General features: G+C 38.6%; 1 protein-coding gene across 6 annotated transcripts in view; it reads right to left on the bottom strand.

Moving 5' to 3' along the window:
- ATP8A1 (ATPase phospholipid transporting 8A1) overlaps window positions 1–17,386 on the bottom strand; it is a 250,631-nt gene that overhangs the window by 9,770 nt on the left and 223,475 nt on the right. For all 6 annotated transcript variants that reach the window (XM_032135949.2, XM_032135950.2, XM_032135948.2 and 3 more), the window contains 2 exons: window positions 5,456–5,544; window positions 4,646–4,738 (listed from right to left, as the gene is read on the bottom strand). In XM_032135949.2, the coding sequence (XP_031991840.1) occupies window positions 4,646–4,738; window positions 5,456–5,544 (182 nt within the window). The remainder of the gene's footprint in view (window positions 1–4,645; window positions 4,739–5,455; window positions 5,545–17,386) is intronic.

Genomic DNA, 17,386 nt, shown 5'->3' with positions numbered 1-17,386 from the left:
CCGAGTTCTCTGACACCTCACATTCCCTACTCTCCCTGCATGCAAAAGCTGTAAACAATGGCCAAACGGTAGTGCCAGGCAAACCAGTGAGGACTGACCTGAAGACCCGAGGCTAAAATTCTATTTAGTAATGGCCAGTGATGATATGCTGGCTAATGTCTACAGTGAGAAATATCAAAGAATTATGAGTCTCATTATTATATTTGCCTATGAAATGTATTGCTTCACACATACTCCAATGATATCCAAAAATAACTGTCCTGCCTCCAATGAGCCCACAGTGTCCATAATTTCTTACTGTAAACTTTTGGATAAGGTTTAAATGTTCAGGACTAAGATTTGGGTTTTTTTTTTTTTTTAAAGTACAATTTCCATTTTATTTTTCTCCAGTGGACAGTTTTTCTTCAGTTCTTAAGAACTCAGCTCCTTACATGGACTCTGGTAGCGGTCATGAGGCAGCAAGGTTTGGGTTATTTTAAACCTTCAGGAGTAAGGTTTAGGTTATTCTCTCACCATTGTAGACTTGCATTTATTTCTACCATAACCCATGGCTCAAAAGCATGCGTATTTAGAACATACTTAGATTGATTAAACATATTTTTCCCCTAAAATGTAATAAAATGAATCTAATTTGCAGGGTAATAATGGTAGGTGGCATACTATTTCTACTAAAAATGGCTGTTTTAATCAAGATTTTTTTTTGAAAATGAACAAAGATGACAAATTATTGTAAATATTAATCTTCCTTAAGTGCTTACAACTTGTTTTTCTGACATTTGCATTTTATACACAACTTGAGTTTAACAGTCATACTTACTGAAGATTAAAAAAATTGGGGATGATCAACTCACAAGATCTTTCCTAAGAACTGTATCATTGTATGACAAAAAAGTAAATGATGGTTGCTTTGGATATTACCTAGTTTGGGAAGTACAAATTATACAATTCTATGTTTTTATGAATCAGATTTCTGTTTCACAAATCACAGGCCAACCATCAATTCAACAATCCTTTCTCCTACTCAGCAGTCCTCTCGCCCACTCTTTCTTTCATCCATTCTTTAGTTTATTCTCTTAACTATTCCGTTCATCCACTCAACAAGTATTTATTGAGTGCTACTAAGTTCCTGGTGCTGTACCAGGTGTTGGGTTGCAGCTATGACTAAGCCATGAGCCTCTCTAGAAGCTCAATCTAGTAGGGGGAAAATAAAAACATACATAGAGTAAACTAATACTTTATAATGCAATGCGATCAGTGTACCAACAGAAGTTTATACAGAGTATAAACAGCATAAAAGTACAGGGACAGTAGGCTAGGAATTATATATTGTGTATGTAAACAGCTGAAAAAATTGAATCTACATTGGGTTTGGAAAGCTGGGAACTGGAGTGCCTAGTCTGTAAGAAGGGTACTGGCTCCCAAACAGGGGAAAAGCAAATGTAAAGACTGGGAGATATAAAATAACATGGTGTTTTGGAACCAAAGAAAGTCTGGTATCATTAGAATTCACAAGAATCACAATTTCTTCCCTTTTGATAATGTAGATATAAAATTTGCTAACTTTTGGCTGGGTGCAGTGGCCCACGCCTGTAATCCCAGCACTTTGGGAGGCTGAGGCGGGTGGATCACAAGGTCAGGAGTTCGAGACTGGTCTGGCCAACATAGTGAAACCCCGTCTCTACTAAAAACACAAAAAATTAGCCGGCTGTAATGGTGTGTGCCTGTAATCCCAGCTAGTAGGGAGGCTGAGGCAGGAGAATGGCGTGAATCTGGGAGGCAGAGGTTGCAGTGAGCCGAGATCGTGCCATTGCACTCCAGCCCAGGTGACAGTATGAGACTCCGTCTCAAAAAAAAAAAAAAAAAAAAAAGATTGCTAATTTTTGAAATCTGAAATCGATCTCATTCTCCAAGATTCCGAAAATAATCCAGGGGGTAAAATCAACCCAACAATTTTTAACCTTAGAGTGCCATTACTTTAAGCATGAAGATGTTTCCATCCAGTTGCTATTTTTCTCCTTTCACAGATCTTTCCCTTGCCTCCCTCTTCCAGGCACCCGCCATCAAGCAGGAAGCCACTATGGTTACACTGATCATTAACCTTCTGATCACCAGTGGGCGGCAATGGCAACATAGAGTACATGCTGGTCCAGGGTTTTTTGTCTGGTATTCAGCTGATAGCTAACACATTCCTGAGTTCTTAGGGAAAACTAAATAGCTATTTTAGGCAAATGACGAGGCAGCAGCAGGGAATTTATCTGATGCATTTCCTATGGAGAAGTTGGTGGTCATTTATGCTGGAATTTACTTCTTTCCTTTTTGGGCTCTCTGGCTTATTTTATTTATCGGAAGGAGCTACATATATTACAGATTCACTGAATGTTTAGGACCTGGGGGTAATTACATTGGCCTGATTTATGAATTGAAGTCATTGGTAGACAACAAAAAGGCAAACTAAGTATCACGTGGAAGGGCTTAATGTGATTTTATTAACACACTTACAAATCTAGAAATTTACTACTAAGGATAGTAACAGTATTAACAGGGGCCTTTCCCTAATAATTACGAATACATTGTTTTATTCACAATTTCATGAGCTAGAACTCTTTTTTTCTTTTTTTTTTTTGAGACGGAGTCTCGCTCTGTCGCCCAGGCTGGAGTGCAGTGGCGCGATCTCGGCTCACTGCAAGCTCCGCCTCCAGGATTCACGCCATTCTCCTGCCTCAGCCTCCCGAGTAGCTGGGACTACAGGCGCCTGCCACCACGCCCGGCTAATTTTTGGTATTTTCAGTAGAGATGGGGTTTCACTGTGTTAGCCAGGATGGTCTCGATCTCCTGACCTTGTGATCCGCTGCCTCGGCCTCCTAAAGTGCTGGGATTACAGGCGTGAGCCACTGCGCCTGGCCAGAACTCTTACTATATTCTTTTTATCGCTAGAGAGAGAACTGACATAATTAATTTACTAGCTGAATTTACTGACAAACTGCAGGTACGTTCCTATGAGGAATCCTGTGACTCAAATTTGTAGATGAAGAAAAAGGTGGAGGGAGGAGGACACAACCCTGAAAGTAGGTATTATCATTCCCATCCTGTACACTGGGATGCTGAGTCAGAGATTAAGTACTTTGTCAAGTTAGTAGTAGGCTGTTTTTTGCAGCTCTATTATATTTTTGAACAAATAGCAAAAGGAGGCAGAACTGTGAATGGTTCAGAGCAGGAGCTCTGGGATCAGCTGGCATGGACTCCAGGCCCAGATCTGTCACTAATAGCTTTGGGAACTTCACCTCTCGAAGCCCCAGTTTCCTCATCTGGAAAAAAATGGAGATGATGGATCTGTATAGGGTTGTTACTGGGATTCAGTGAGATAGTACACGTAAAATGCAAGGGAAGCACCTGGCACGAAGTGAGCGCTCAACAAAGGTCAGTGTTATTATTTTCAAAAAAGTGGCACACACTGGTGTGGGATGTGTTCCTTCAGCATAATGAGAGCGAGAGAGCTGGAAGCCAGGGTCTCACTGAGTTCTGACACCTACTCCATTGTGTCAAAATGAATAACAACAGTGAATCATGATTAAGGTGACATATACTAGGGTAAAACATTTCCTATAGTTTAGCCAAAACTTCAGCTCACTTTAGTATGATAAAAATGAAGAAAAAAATAAATTCCTGCTACTATCTTAATAATTGTCTTTTATTATAGACTGCAACTAATTATAATTTCTTTCTTACGATGCTTTGTGAATTTAGTGGATTTGATTAGCTTTCTAACTTTCCTTTTTTTTTGGAGGGGGTGGTTGTAAGGAAGAGAACTTGGGATACATAATTCACTTCATATATGATATACATCTAGGTCAGTTCCTAATAACTACTGAACCACAAATGCGATTATAAAAGGTAATTTGCCTTATATCAAACTATGATTTTGATTACATACTATTTTTTTTTTTTGAGATGGAGTCTCGCTCTGTTGCCCAGGCTGGAGTGCAGTGGCTTGATCTCGGCTTACTACAACCTCTGCCTCCCGGGTTCAAGCTATTCTCTTGCCTCAGCCTCCTGAGTAGCTGGGATTACAAGCACCCGTCACCATGCCTGGCTAGTTTTTGTATTCTCAGTAGAGACAGAATTTCACAGTGTTGGTCAGGCTGGTCTCGAACTCCTGACCTTGTGATCTGCCCACCTTGGCCTCCTAAAGTGCTGGGATTACAAGTGTGAGCCACCACGCCTGGCCGATTACATACTATTTTATTATGGATACTATTTCAAGCTAAAAGTCTTTTTCTTCTCTTGCAGTTTAATAATACAATAATGTTTGTAACTGCCATTTATATAATGCTCATTAAAGACTTTGCACTATGCTAAGTTCTTTATAATACTTTATTCAACTCTTACAACTAACCATGAGGTAGGTATTATTGCCCCCATTTTATTGATGAGGAAATTGAGGCTCAGTAGGATTAAGCAACGTGGCCAAGGGCACACAGTTTAGAAAGCGACAGATTTAAATCCACATGTCTCTGACTCCCAAACCTGTCAATGACACTGCCAGCTTGATGTTGACAAATACAAGTCTTATCACTTATTTCCAACCACTAGTACAAGATAAATTTAAAGTTCATTTGGAAAAGAATATATTCACTGTGTATTTTACCTTTTTCCAAGTACAACTGCTCCTGGGTCTTGAGATTTTGCCTCCAGCTCCTGAACTTCATCGACTAATGTTTTAAAAGCAGTCCTCTTGATACTGCAAAAAGAAAAAAAAAAGGGATTTGCATGGAAATACTCCTGTGAAGACTTTACAAAACTAGATGTCTGGCTTATTATCACGCTGTTGACAAAGTACAACAGTAACAAGAGTATAAGCAGTTTTTCAACAGAATCTTAAAAATTACCATAATTTTGAGAATACAGAAATTATAGTTTTAAAATAAATGATGGTTTAGGTTTACAATATTGAAACTCCCATAGTAATTTAAATAAATGCCATGTAATTAAATTAAATGCTATCTTTTTTGTGGAAAGAGATAAGATTTTAAAATTTATAACCCTTGAAAAAAATTAGTAAGGTTTTCTTTTCTTTCATTTTATATTTTATATATGTTTGGAATCAGGCAAGCAAAACATTTCTTTTTATAATAAAAAATGTTTTTGGAAAGAGTACAATTTTTCTTTTACTTTTATATGAGTTTTGGGGCTGTTTCTAAAAAACATACTCCCCCATGTAATTTCCTCCAGTGCCATTTACTTTTCTCTGTTAACTGAAACTACCCGCTTTACTACTCATTTTGTCTTTTAAACTAGTTTTCTAGTTCCTGAATCACCCCTTCCTTATTTAAAATTAAGTAATATTACCAGTCCCTATCCTGCAAGCTCTCCACGCTTGAGTTGATGTTACGAAGAGAGAAATCTGAGGATGAATATGCATCTATATCTCTCCGTATATAACCGAGTATATACTTACACCTTGTACACCACATCAAGGAGCAGAGATGCCACAGGGATGAATAACAAGCCCATCCAAAAGACTCCAGAACTGAACAACATGGCTGCCTGTGTAAATCGTCAGAAAAAACATTACTTTAAAACCAAAAAATACATGATTTGTGTTTAGTTTTTATGTAATTTTAAGTAAAACAATTTTAAGAATATCATTCTGTAAGAGAGTAAACAACTCTGAATTCGAACTTATTAACTTAGAATATAAAAATAAATCTTTGAGCAAATTTAAAATATACTCTGGATTAAATTCTCTTATAATAATATATGGTGTAAAATAAATCATAATTAGAAACTAAATTTACTATTTCTGGCAAATGAAAATTACTTTTGTAAAATTATAGGATATTAAAAATTATCCAGATAAATCATGACTACTGTATAATCAAATTAAGATACCTACAAAAACAACGATTTGATTATTTTTGGCTAACATTAGGTAGTAATAATCTTAATTTTTGTTCAGTGATTTATATAACTGGTATTGGTGCATACCTGTTATTGCTAAAATCAAACCAAATATCTTGTATGTAAAAGCCAAATAAAAGTGTATTAAAAATAATTTTAATAATTTCTTTATAATAAATATCAAATTGCTGTATTAGAGCCTTTTGGGTTGCAAAAAAGATTCTGTAATTTAAAAAGTAATAAATTCTATTATTTATTTGCAATTATAATAAAAATATCTTTGTAATATAATTAGATTACACAGAACTTAAAAGGAATAGTATTATACAATAAAAGCAAAAGAAATATTTTGGTTTCACTTCTTTTAATCTTTTTATCAAGAGGAAATTTTCAGTACCTATTTAAATCCATATAGGTATTGTTCTAATTCCATTAAAAAGTAGCCAACTAACGCATGCACATTTAGATTCTACTAAAATCATGCAAAATTAAAAAGAATCAGGTGTGGTTCAGGAATTAAAAATAACCCAGAGTTTAATCATTCTCGGCAATTTCATAATTACACATAAATAGTCCTAATCAATCAGTCCTTATCAAACAAAGATTTCTAATTTTAAATTATATTTCAGATTACTTATTCATTTGAACTCTCGATTAAGGGCTAGGAACCGCTGTTTAAATTTTTTCTGCATTGACACGAACTTATCGATACAGATCGCAGGTTCAGGGATGCTAAGATTTTTCGCTATGTAGAAGTGAATAGCTCTGAACACTTTTAAAATAAAAACATGCTGTTACAAAAAATTCCAGAAAATAAGTTTTGCCACATGGGTTCAGTGAAATAGCACCAATATTCGAGACACCAACAAGATGAAAAATATTCACATAAAAGTCACTTTATTTAATAAGCAAAACATGATCTTTGACATGTTTGCCAACATCCTCAATGGTGAAAACCAACAATAACTGTGTAATAGGAAATGTCTATCAAGTCAGTGGATTTTCTTTAGATTGAAAGAAGCTTTCTAGTAAGGTAACAACTGTAAAAAACCAACTTCTTTCTCCTTCTGGGGAGGAAGGTAAGGTAAGAATTCCAAGGCATGTAACTCAAAATACCACATTTACTTGGCTTAATTTTAATATATTTTAATTTGGTGGGGGGGGGGGCAAGAGAAGGAGGATTTATTCTTGCCTTCGCCACCTTGTATTAAATGTCCACCAATGGAAAAGGCAAAAGTGGTGGAGATTCAAGGCTGCTAATTCTGACCATTGTGATGCTAACGATGAATGGAGGAGTGACTGGCGCCCCACCATTCAGTCTACCAGCCTTTGGCATTACAAATGAACAACATGAATTGAGGGGAAAAAAGTTTTTCTGCGTCATATCTGAAAGCCTGTCAGTTTTTTTTTCTTTTTCAGAGTTAATCCAAACCTAAAAGATTTAAAGCCGACATTCGCATTAAAGACAGAGAGTGTCTTTGTATTTTTTGGATGAAGAGGGGGGAAAAATAAAATCCCACAGAGGTATTTCCTTCCTTTCTGTATAAGAAAGCTCCCCCTCACTCTGAAGAAACCAGTTTTGTCTCTAACTTTTCACATTTCTCCACTCGCAGGCAGGTCAGCTGGGAAAAGGCGAAGGGATCCTGAGACAATGGTGGATTGCTCCGAACAGGAGCAGCCTGTTCGGGGCGAGCTCCGGTTCCCTCCGAGAGCGGTTTGCAAATTTCTCCTAATGTGGGAGACTCGTGCACCAGGCCAAGTGGCCCCCACTGCCCCTTCTCGAGGCGCTGTGAAACCAAATGGAATCTGCCACAAAAGTGGCTCCCGGGGGCCTTGAGGAGGGATCAGCTGAGGAAGCTGCAAAGCTGGTAACAGGAGGGCACAGGCCATGTGTGGGGAACAAGCAACTGCTTGTCTCTGCAGAGTGATGCCGGCTCAAAATCAAACCACTGGGGCTTCAAAAATAAACCAGCGCTGCCTGAAAACGCAACTTGCAGAAGAGGAATTGTTCTGAAATTTCTATGTGAACTTCCAGGAAACAAACGTTTGAGAAAACACGAGTTTATGTGCATTTGGCCGTCAAGGGACATGACCGATAAGAGGGGTTTACCTTCTGACCCACAACGGCATGATCTGTTAGCACCTATGTCCCCACACCAGACAGAAACCCTTCTTCACCTTCAATGTGCCCAAGTTCAGTCTCATAGGAGAGAGAATTGAAGTGTGCCACCTGCCTACAAACTAACAGCATGATCCTTCAGTCTACCTCTATGTGTTTACACTATTAATATCAGAGTGGCATGCTGTGACTCTTACTCATGGAAATGTATAGACACCAAAACAGAAGGCCCTTTGCCAAACTCTGAGACTGTGTCCACGGACCCCAGTTGGAGCAGGTCTGGTGATAAGGCCTGGAAGTGGTCCCGGCACAGCCCTTCCCAGCTAATCAGACACTCGAGAAGAAACTTCTCAGTCTCAGTTTCCTCAGCTGTACAGTGAATTGTAGGAATTAAACTCAATAGTGTTTGTAAAGTGGCTGCATAACATTGATGATTAACAAACTTTCTTCATTTCAATTGTCAAATTTCTTTACATGCTCTAGTCTCTTGTTCTTTCCAGTGATCTGTCCCATGAGCTTCACGGAAGAAAATGTTTATGACAATATCCAATTAACTGTAAATCAATTTATAAATTTTATGTTTTCATCCCAATAATATCACAACATATGCTTGTCTTATCTCCTATTTTTAAAATGCAATGATGAAACATGGGCCAAAGTAAGAGATCCCTAATAAAGTGTCATTCATCTCAATTTGCCAATTTAGGAAATGGAGAAAAATAATTTTGTTATAGAAATTATTGGCTACGCTGGCATAATATATTAATTTTGGAAGGGAAAATTATTCAGAAAACAGTGCTTCGAAACATTTTTTTGGAGGGGAGCGCAGTAAGAGAAATGAATAACTTCCAGAGTAGTTGCATTAACGTTGGAAACAACAACAAAAAACCAATAAGTGATTATTTATTAAGTGTCTGGACAAAGCTTTATATAAAAGGCTTTCAAAGCTTAAAAACAGTGAAAAAAACTATGAAAGGATGCTTTAAAGAACTGATTGACGAAAACATAGAACTTCCACAAGTTCAAAGAAACATAACTAAAAAAGTAAACAATAAAAAACTGGGAGAATGACTACTACAAATACATGAAATTCTGGGTTAATATCTGATCAGAAAAATAGCCCATTTATCTTAAGAATAGCTGCAATCTCAAGAGATAGGCAAGAAACCTGGAAAGGTATTCATAAAAGCAGCAGCAAGTAATCAATAACATGGAAAAGTGTTAAGCCACTCTGCAGTCCTAGAGAAACACTGACAAATTAGATCAGATTTTAAAAATTCACCATCAGTTTGGTGGAGTGAGAGGTGTTATGGTGGAACAGGTATTTGTAGCAATTTATATTCCCACCAGCAATGAACTAGCCTTTGGAAAAGGTATTTGGCAATGTGCACCAACACCACAAACATTTATTCCTTTTAATTCGATAATTCAATTTCTGAACTATGTGTTAAAATGAAGTCCAGCTTTTGCTTATCAGTATCCCGTGAAAAAACTGTCCTGTGGTTGCTAGTCCTGAAAGCATCCCCTGAAAAGGGCCCATTGCCAGAGATTTAGTAAAGGTGAAAAGAAACCACAGCAGCATCCTCTTGGGGAGTCACAGCGCAGAGCAGCATGAGGCTTCAAGACGTCAGAGTAAAGCACCCTACTGAATAGTTTTCTAAACCCAGGTTTCCTAAAGGTATTGATTGATTATGGAACACTTTCCCCTACATCCTTCTTACAAACATCCCACACAACTAATTTTGGGGAATGCAAATGTTCGTTGTGGGTTGTTATAAATAACAAAATACTAGTTAAAGCTAACAGGGCACTATGTGGCTCATTAGGCAAATGTGCATCCCTCGGTCAGAATGTTATCCAAGCTGTGAAGATGCTGTTCACAGATTGTAATTATCAGAAGACTGATAGAGTCCTGGAGGGAAAGGTAAACTACCCTGGTATTCTCCCAGGAGCCTTCTGTTAGCATACAAACACCCTCCCTGGAAGGGTTTGCAGTTTGTATCATCATTCATATGGAAACCAGCCACTAATCACCTGTGGCTTAGATTTCTCACCTGAACTTGAAGCACAGGCTAGACTATTGAGCTCCTAACTTGTGGGTAACACAGGCACCTCAAACCTCACCCAACCCACACTCAACACACACTGTCTTCCCTCCAAAGGCTGCTCTTCCTTGGTACAAGCTATTCAGGGAATGGCGTCATCCCTGGCTGCCCAAGACAGAAACCTGGGCCCTATTCCTGAATTGGCTTTTTACCCTATGTCCAATATTTCACCGGGTTCTGTTGTGCTTTAGCATCTTCAGATTCATCCATCTCTGGCCAACTTTGCTCATCCCAGTCCAAAAAATTTGCCTGTCCTCCTAGCTGTACTGACTTCAGAAGTACGCTGCTTCTAGCTGTTCACACTGCAGCCAGAGAGCTATTTCCAAAAGGCAAATTCGATGTTAGCAGTTCCTGGATTAAACCCTTTCCGTGGCTTCAGAATGTCCTCAGAATAGAATACAAAATCTTTAATACAATTTCAAGACCTTTCCTATCTGACTTTTGATTGCTTTCCTCAGGCCAGGCCCATCTCTTGCTACACATGTTTCGGTTCCTGGAAAGCGCCCATGCTCACTCTTGTCCTCAGGCCTTTGCACCTGTGATGCCTACTCGCCCTTCAATTTTCCTTTCTTAGACTCAGAGGACACTACTTGGGTGTCCGTTATGTTGGCACCTATCACCCATTTTCTAGTTGCTCATTCATCTTCTTGTTAGACTATACACTCTCTTAATTCTCACGATCCAAGTGCTTAATCACCAAGCAGATGTTCAATAAATAATTGCTGGATAAATACATTCTCACAATCTAGTGTTGTAGAAACTATGAAAAACAGAGCCTGGGGACCCTGTTCTTGAGATGTGGTGGTTATGGTTTGCTTGGTTTTCTTGTGTTCTGACATAGTTATTCTAGGGGGAGTTATTGCCAGATAATTATGTATTTTGGGGAGAGGAGTTGATTCAGCTCCATGACTATCCTTTTCCAATGTAGGTTGCCTTTTCTGTTAAAGGTTGAGGGGTGTGCATTAAAAGCTAAATATGTTAAACTATCCCCACCTCCCAGTCTAAATCATCAGAAGTATTTCAAAGAATCCAAGAAAGGTATGATACCTGGAAATAAAAGTGTTTTTTTTTTTTTTTTTTTTTTTTGTGGTTGTGGGGAGGTGAGGAAGAGCTGTAGAACAGGCAGGAAGAGAAGGAAGTACCAGCATTAACAAAGATTTTAATTAACTACACAGTATGAACACTTTGCTAAGTTAAAGAAAAAGAAGCAGAATATAAAATCCCCGTCTTGCTCCTCTAGGCAAATACAAACTTTATCCTTCTGGCTGCTCTGGCCAAAATACTCAAGTCATCTTTGTTTCCCCTTTTCTTTGAAACTGCGCATTCAATTTACTAGCAAATCTTATTTGGCTTGACTTAAAAAAAATCCATACACCAATGTTTATAGCAGCACCGTTCACTACAGCCAAAGGGTGGAAACAACATCAACAGATGAGTGGACAAGGAAAATGTGGCATATCCATACAATGGAATACTATTCAGCTTTCAAAGACATGCAATTCTGGCCCACTTTACAACATGGATGAACCCTGAAGACATTTTGCCAAATAAAATAAACCAGACATAAAAGGACAAAAGTGTGATTCTACTTAGATGCAGTGCCTGGAATAGCCAAATTCAGAAACAGCAAGCCCAGTGGTGACTGCCGGGGGTTAAGGGAAAAGGAGAATGGGGATTGTTGAACAAGTATGAGGTTTCAGTAGGGAAAGATGAAAAAGTTCTAGAGATGGTGGTGATGGTTGCACAGGACAGTGGTGATGGTTGCACAACAATGTGAATACGCTTAATGCCATTGAATTTACACTTAAAATGATAAATATTATATTACGTATGTTCTACCATAACAAAAACATTTAAATGAAAAAAAAAAAAAAGATTCTTAGAGCAAATCCTCTCCCCACCCCAAATCCAGAATCTACCCACTTCATGCCCTTCCATGCTTGCCTAGGCCCCCATGATCTTCTGTCTGGAGTGCTACGACAGCCTGCTAGGGGTCCCCTGGCCTCCTCCCTGTCCCCTGTATATACTATTCTCAACAGAGCTCCCAGAGCAGTCCTTTTAGAAGTCAGATCATGACTCCTTGGCTCAACCCTCCAGAGACTTGGAGAAAAATTGAGAGTCTTTACAATTGCCACATGGCCCTGGGTGTTCTGCCCCAGCCCTGTCTCCGAAGGCCAGCTCGCTAGTGCCTTTTTTTTTTTCCTCCAACTTTTAAGTTTAGGAGTACATGTGCAGGTTTGTTACGTAGGTAAACTTGTGTCATGGGGGTTTGACATGCAGATTATTTCCTCACCCAGGTATTGAGCTTAGTTATTTTCCCTGATCCTCTCTCTTCTCCCACCCTCCACCCTCTGGTGGGCCCCAGTGTGTGTGGCTCCCCTCTATGTGTCCATGTGTTGTCATCATTTAGCTCCTGCTTATAAGTGAGAACAAGTGGTATTTAGTTTTCTGTTCCTCTGTTAGTTTGTTAGAAACAATAGCGCTTTTACTAGTCACCCCCTCCCTCATTCAGCTTCCACCACCCTGCAGTCTTCAGGCACTCAGCATTTGTCTGTTTCCATCTGGAATTTTCTTCCAGATAGCCACAGGTCCTGGTCACAACACTTCAGGTACAGTGAGGCCTTGTGTGACCACCCCACTGACAACAGCACCCCACCCCGCCCCATCCTCTCCCCTGCACTCAAGTCCTCCAGAGCATTTAACACAGTCCAGCCTGCTGTATAATAGACCTATGTTTGTATGTTTTTCTTCTCTAGATTATAACCTCCCAAAGGCAGAGATTTTCTTTCATGGTTGTAGTCCCAGAAACTAGAATTGCGCTTTGACATATATTTGTTGAAATATATTATTGATTTAATGACTAAGTTACTAAGTTATTGAAAAATTTTTGTTATAAAATTTAAAGAGGAAAAAGCTTTAATTTTCACTGATATGAGAAGCACTCAAAATAGTATAATAATGCCTCTATTTTCAGTCAGACTCTAATCTCTTTCTCTGCATTTACAATTATTTTCCTAGGCTGGATTACAATCAAGAGGAGAAGGTGTAATTTTTTTTTTTTGTTCCCCCAAATGGCTCACAAATTGAGAGGAACTGACAATTTAATGATCCTTCTATTCAGAGAATGGTATGTTTATTTATTCAACTTTTTAAATATTTCTCTCATTTTTGTCAAATTTTCTAGTTTTCTTTCTACTAACCATTCACATAACTGGCTAAGGTTTCTTCTTGTTGCTGTGAATGGAATCTTTCATTTTTCTTTGTGTAAAAAGGCTATTTTATCTTTAAAGATTTAGGCCTTTTCCAAGGGAGTTAACAAGTTAGAGAAAACTCCAAAAGTGACAAATCCATTATGTATTTCTTAGGATTTGGTCAAATCCAAGAAGTCAGTTGTTCTTTCTGGTGCTGACCCCTCTGAAACATCCTAGTAGTATAACTCTTCAGAGATGATTTGTACCATGATCCCCTGAAACATATACACCTCCCATATTTCTCTTTTTAAAACCTATCTGCCATGGTCTGAGGTCATTTAATTTCTCTTGTCTCCTCCTAGGTCTCAGTTAACCCTTTTGGTCTTCTCAGGAAGCATCTTCTTCGTGAAATCATCATCAATAAAAATATTCAATGCTTAGCTTCAAGTTTGCAGGTATTGTTTCTTTTCATACAAGTTTTCTTGATCTTTCCAACCACATTGTGGCTCTTTCCTCCTTGCCATACCGCAATACTTTGTCTATGCTCTATTAGCGAGGTATCTCTTCAGAGAAGGTGCATTCTGTGTTGCTGTATTCCCATTTCAGTCTCATCTCACCCAATCTCAGTTACCCACAATAGGCTCTTTTCTCCTCCAGTTCCTTTTCTCACTCACCCAATCTCAGTGGACTGGAAGATCTTACTCATGGAACCTGAGACTCCAGGGTTACTCTAGAGTACCCCAAAAACTGGAGAAATCCACAACTTTAACATCTATATTTTTACGGCAAAGATACTCTAGAGTATCTTGAAAGCTAAAATCCACAATATTAATATCTATATTTTTATGGCAAGGTAGAAATATATCAGTAGAATGCTAGAGTCCTCTCTGCTGGCAATGCTACCACTGATGTGTGGGAACTTCACATCAACTTATCAAAATCAACTCTGCTTTCAGACACTGAAAAGTGTCATTAGAATTTGAACTTGCAAACACTTCTGAAAGTGCCTTTGTGTTCCAGGCTGGTGAAATACCACGGTGGGACACTGCAGAGGTCATAAAGTTGTTGGACTCTTTCTCAGAGGCCCGAGCCTTCCAGTCTGAATTCATTATGGTAGTTGGGCGTGGGGTTGAACTGCGTGGTACACAAGCATCCCTGGATCAGCAGTAAGTGGTGAATTTGCCATCTTGTACTTTAACCAGAGACAAATTCTAAGTTCATATGAACCTTGGCATGAAGAGAAGTCCCACTGAATCCTTCAGTAGCTACATATCTTGGGTAGTCTGGCTCAACATTTCTCTCTGAGAAAGCCTAAAGACAAAGGAGTGCAAATGCCAAATTCTCTGTTCTGGGCCTTATCATTAAGAACTAACTTTACTGTCTTTCATTTTAGCTGAAAAAAATTCTTGCAAATTTCAATTATATGGTATATATATTCACGTCAAAATACGTGACTTCCTAGTTTATCAATAACATTTATCACTTCCTCTGACTCAAATCTTTATTCTATGGCTTCTGGTACTCTCTGGAATACTGTATGTTCTGTAATGAAAAGCTGTCTGCCATGACTTACAGTAATGATATTAATGACATTCAGGTAACTTTTTGTGACCTGGTCTTGGCTCAACTTTCTGGTTCTAGCTCCAACCATTTTCTGCCTTGGTAACACCAAACTTGCTCCTTGCTTGGGCTGTTGTCTACCTGGAAAACTCTTTTCACACCCACCTTCCTGGACAGTTTGGGGAACAGTAGTACCAAGACACTTTTCCAAACAACAGCTTGGGGGTCCAGCACTCTCTTCTCTGTTAGTCCCTGTGCATTGTGAGCATAACAGCTAGCGTCTTACATCCTAATAGTCTGTGGGACTACTCCATGACAAACTAGCTCCTCAGAACGGACTCTTTTTGAAACTTTTGATCCACTGAACCCAGTATAGGTCCTGAAACATAGACACTCCATGAATCTCAGTTTAACTGAACTGAATTGGGCTCTTACATGGGATGATTACTTTCTCCATGAAACTAGACAGGGCACAACACCCAGAAAATAACTAAAGAGAAGGGTGTTTCCGATAAACCCCAATATGTTTACAATTATTCTCAGCAGCTTTTGATTACTCACAGACAAAGAAAACTCTTGGCTTGGGTTATCCCAAACAAACAAACAAACAAACACAAATCTTAGAAAATATGCGAATTAGATACCAGCTTACAGCATTTATGTGCTTCTTTCCCTTGGACATTTCTCTGGGGTGATGAGGAGCTGAAAAAGGGGTTATTATCTTGTGGGCCTAAGAACCAATACTCAATCTAGCCATATGATACGAGAAAGAAACTTTGCATCTCTGTTCTCTGGCAAGAGTAATAAAAAAAAAAAAAACGATTAAAAAAGGTGTTTAGAGGGAAAGGAGGAAGAGCTAGTTGGGACCTGGATAAATTAGAAGTTAATTTTTACAAAAAAATTTTTGACTATGTATCAATGCATACTGAGAACTAAACATGCAAAAGAAAATAGTCTTTCTAAAAAGGCATCAAGAGCACTAGAAAATGTGCAGTTCTGAAACTATTTTCTAGGAATATAGTTCCCAGAATAGTGAAGATAATTAAAAACATAATTCGTTTTATTTTAATCTTCATTATTGTCCTATTTAAAAACTTAAAAGTCACAGAAAAATGAGGACAGTATTAGTAAAAAATTTTTTTCATTAGGAGAAACAAAATTTTAAAATGCTATGATGTTATTAAGTAAGTTGTATGAGACAGGGTATGATATCTCAGTGTTCAATATATTTACTTGTTACATTATTCTTACAGATTTTTATAATTTTGTGATGGTTCTGCATTTTAGCTTTTTAAAAAAAATCTTTAAAAAGCCATCTCATAAAGCATCAGTTGTTTGATTACAAGTCAGTCAGTCTGTAAAACACAATAACCTGCATTTCAAGACTGTAGAAAACAATTTTTAAAAACCTCAAAACTTCAAAAAGCACTTAAAGAAAAACAGCTGTTATATGGCTTACACAGAAAAACTGACTTACATGGCTGAGACTTTTAGTTGCCCTTCATTCTATCCAATCTATCTCCTTTCTCTATCTTCTTTAGATGCAATCACGTTGGTCCTTGGCTGGACACCTTTTCTTCCAGCTCAAAGGCTACATCCCTCCGGCTCTCTTGTTGCAGCTACTTTGGCTATATGATTAGCTTTCGGTCAATGAGATCTAAGTAGAAATGTATTGGTAATGTCTAAGAAGGAGCCTCAAATAGAAAGGGTTACTCCTTCTTCCCTCTCTTGCTAGCTGGAAGGTTGGTAAAATGGCTAGAGCTCAGGCAGCCATTCCAGACTGAGGAAGTACACTAAGGTTGGCAGTACAGTAAGTTAAAGGCAACCTAGTCTCTGACGACTGTGCAGATTCCATACCAGTCCTGGACTGCCTGTCTCCCACTTGACTTCTATTACATGGAAGATAAATACGTTTTTATCTTGTTTAATCCACAGTTATTTTTTTAAATGCTGAAAAGTATGCCATAAAGCAACTTGCTTTGGATGATGCACGCTAGGGAGCTTAAGTGACAACTTTGAACAAAGCAGCTTAACACCAGTCATTGACGATCCCTTTACCTTACCATATCATGGAATGCAAGAATTACGTCCAGTTGGCCGGGCGCAGTGGCTCACACCTGTAATCCCAGCACTTTGGGAGGCCAAGGTGGGTGAATCACCTGAGGCCAGGAGTTCGAGACCAGCCTGGCCAACACGGCAAAAACCCATCTCTACTAAAAATACAAAAATTGGCCGGGCGTGGTGGCGGGCACCTGTAATCCCAGCTACTTAGGAGGCTGAGGCAGGAGAATAGTTTGAACCCAGGAAGTGGAGGTTGCAGTGAGCTGAGATCACGCCACTGCACTCCAGCCTGGGGGACAAGAGCGAGACTTCATCTCAAAAAAAAAAAAAAGAACTATGTCCAGTTATGAACTTTATTGAAACAGATGGCACAACGACTTTCATACTTTCTTTCATATTTCTGGCCTGTCATTCAAACAAAAGCTGTGGTGGTTCCCAAACTAGAATGCTGG

This window comes from Hylobates moloch, unplaced genomic scaffold (assembly GCF_009828535.3).
Source record: "Hylobates moloch isolate HMO894 unplaced genomic scaffold, HMol_V3 SCAFFOLD_17, whole genome shotgun sequence".
NCBI classification, from domain to species: Eukaryota; Metazoa; Chordata; class Mammalia; order Primates; family Hylobatidae; genus Hylobates; species Hylobates moloch.
Note: the sequence above shows the minus strand (reverse complement) of the source record. Positions and strands in the feature narration are given on the sequence as shown.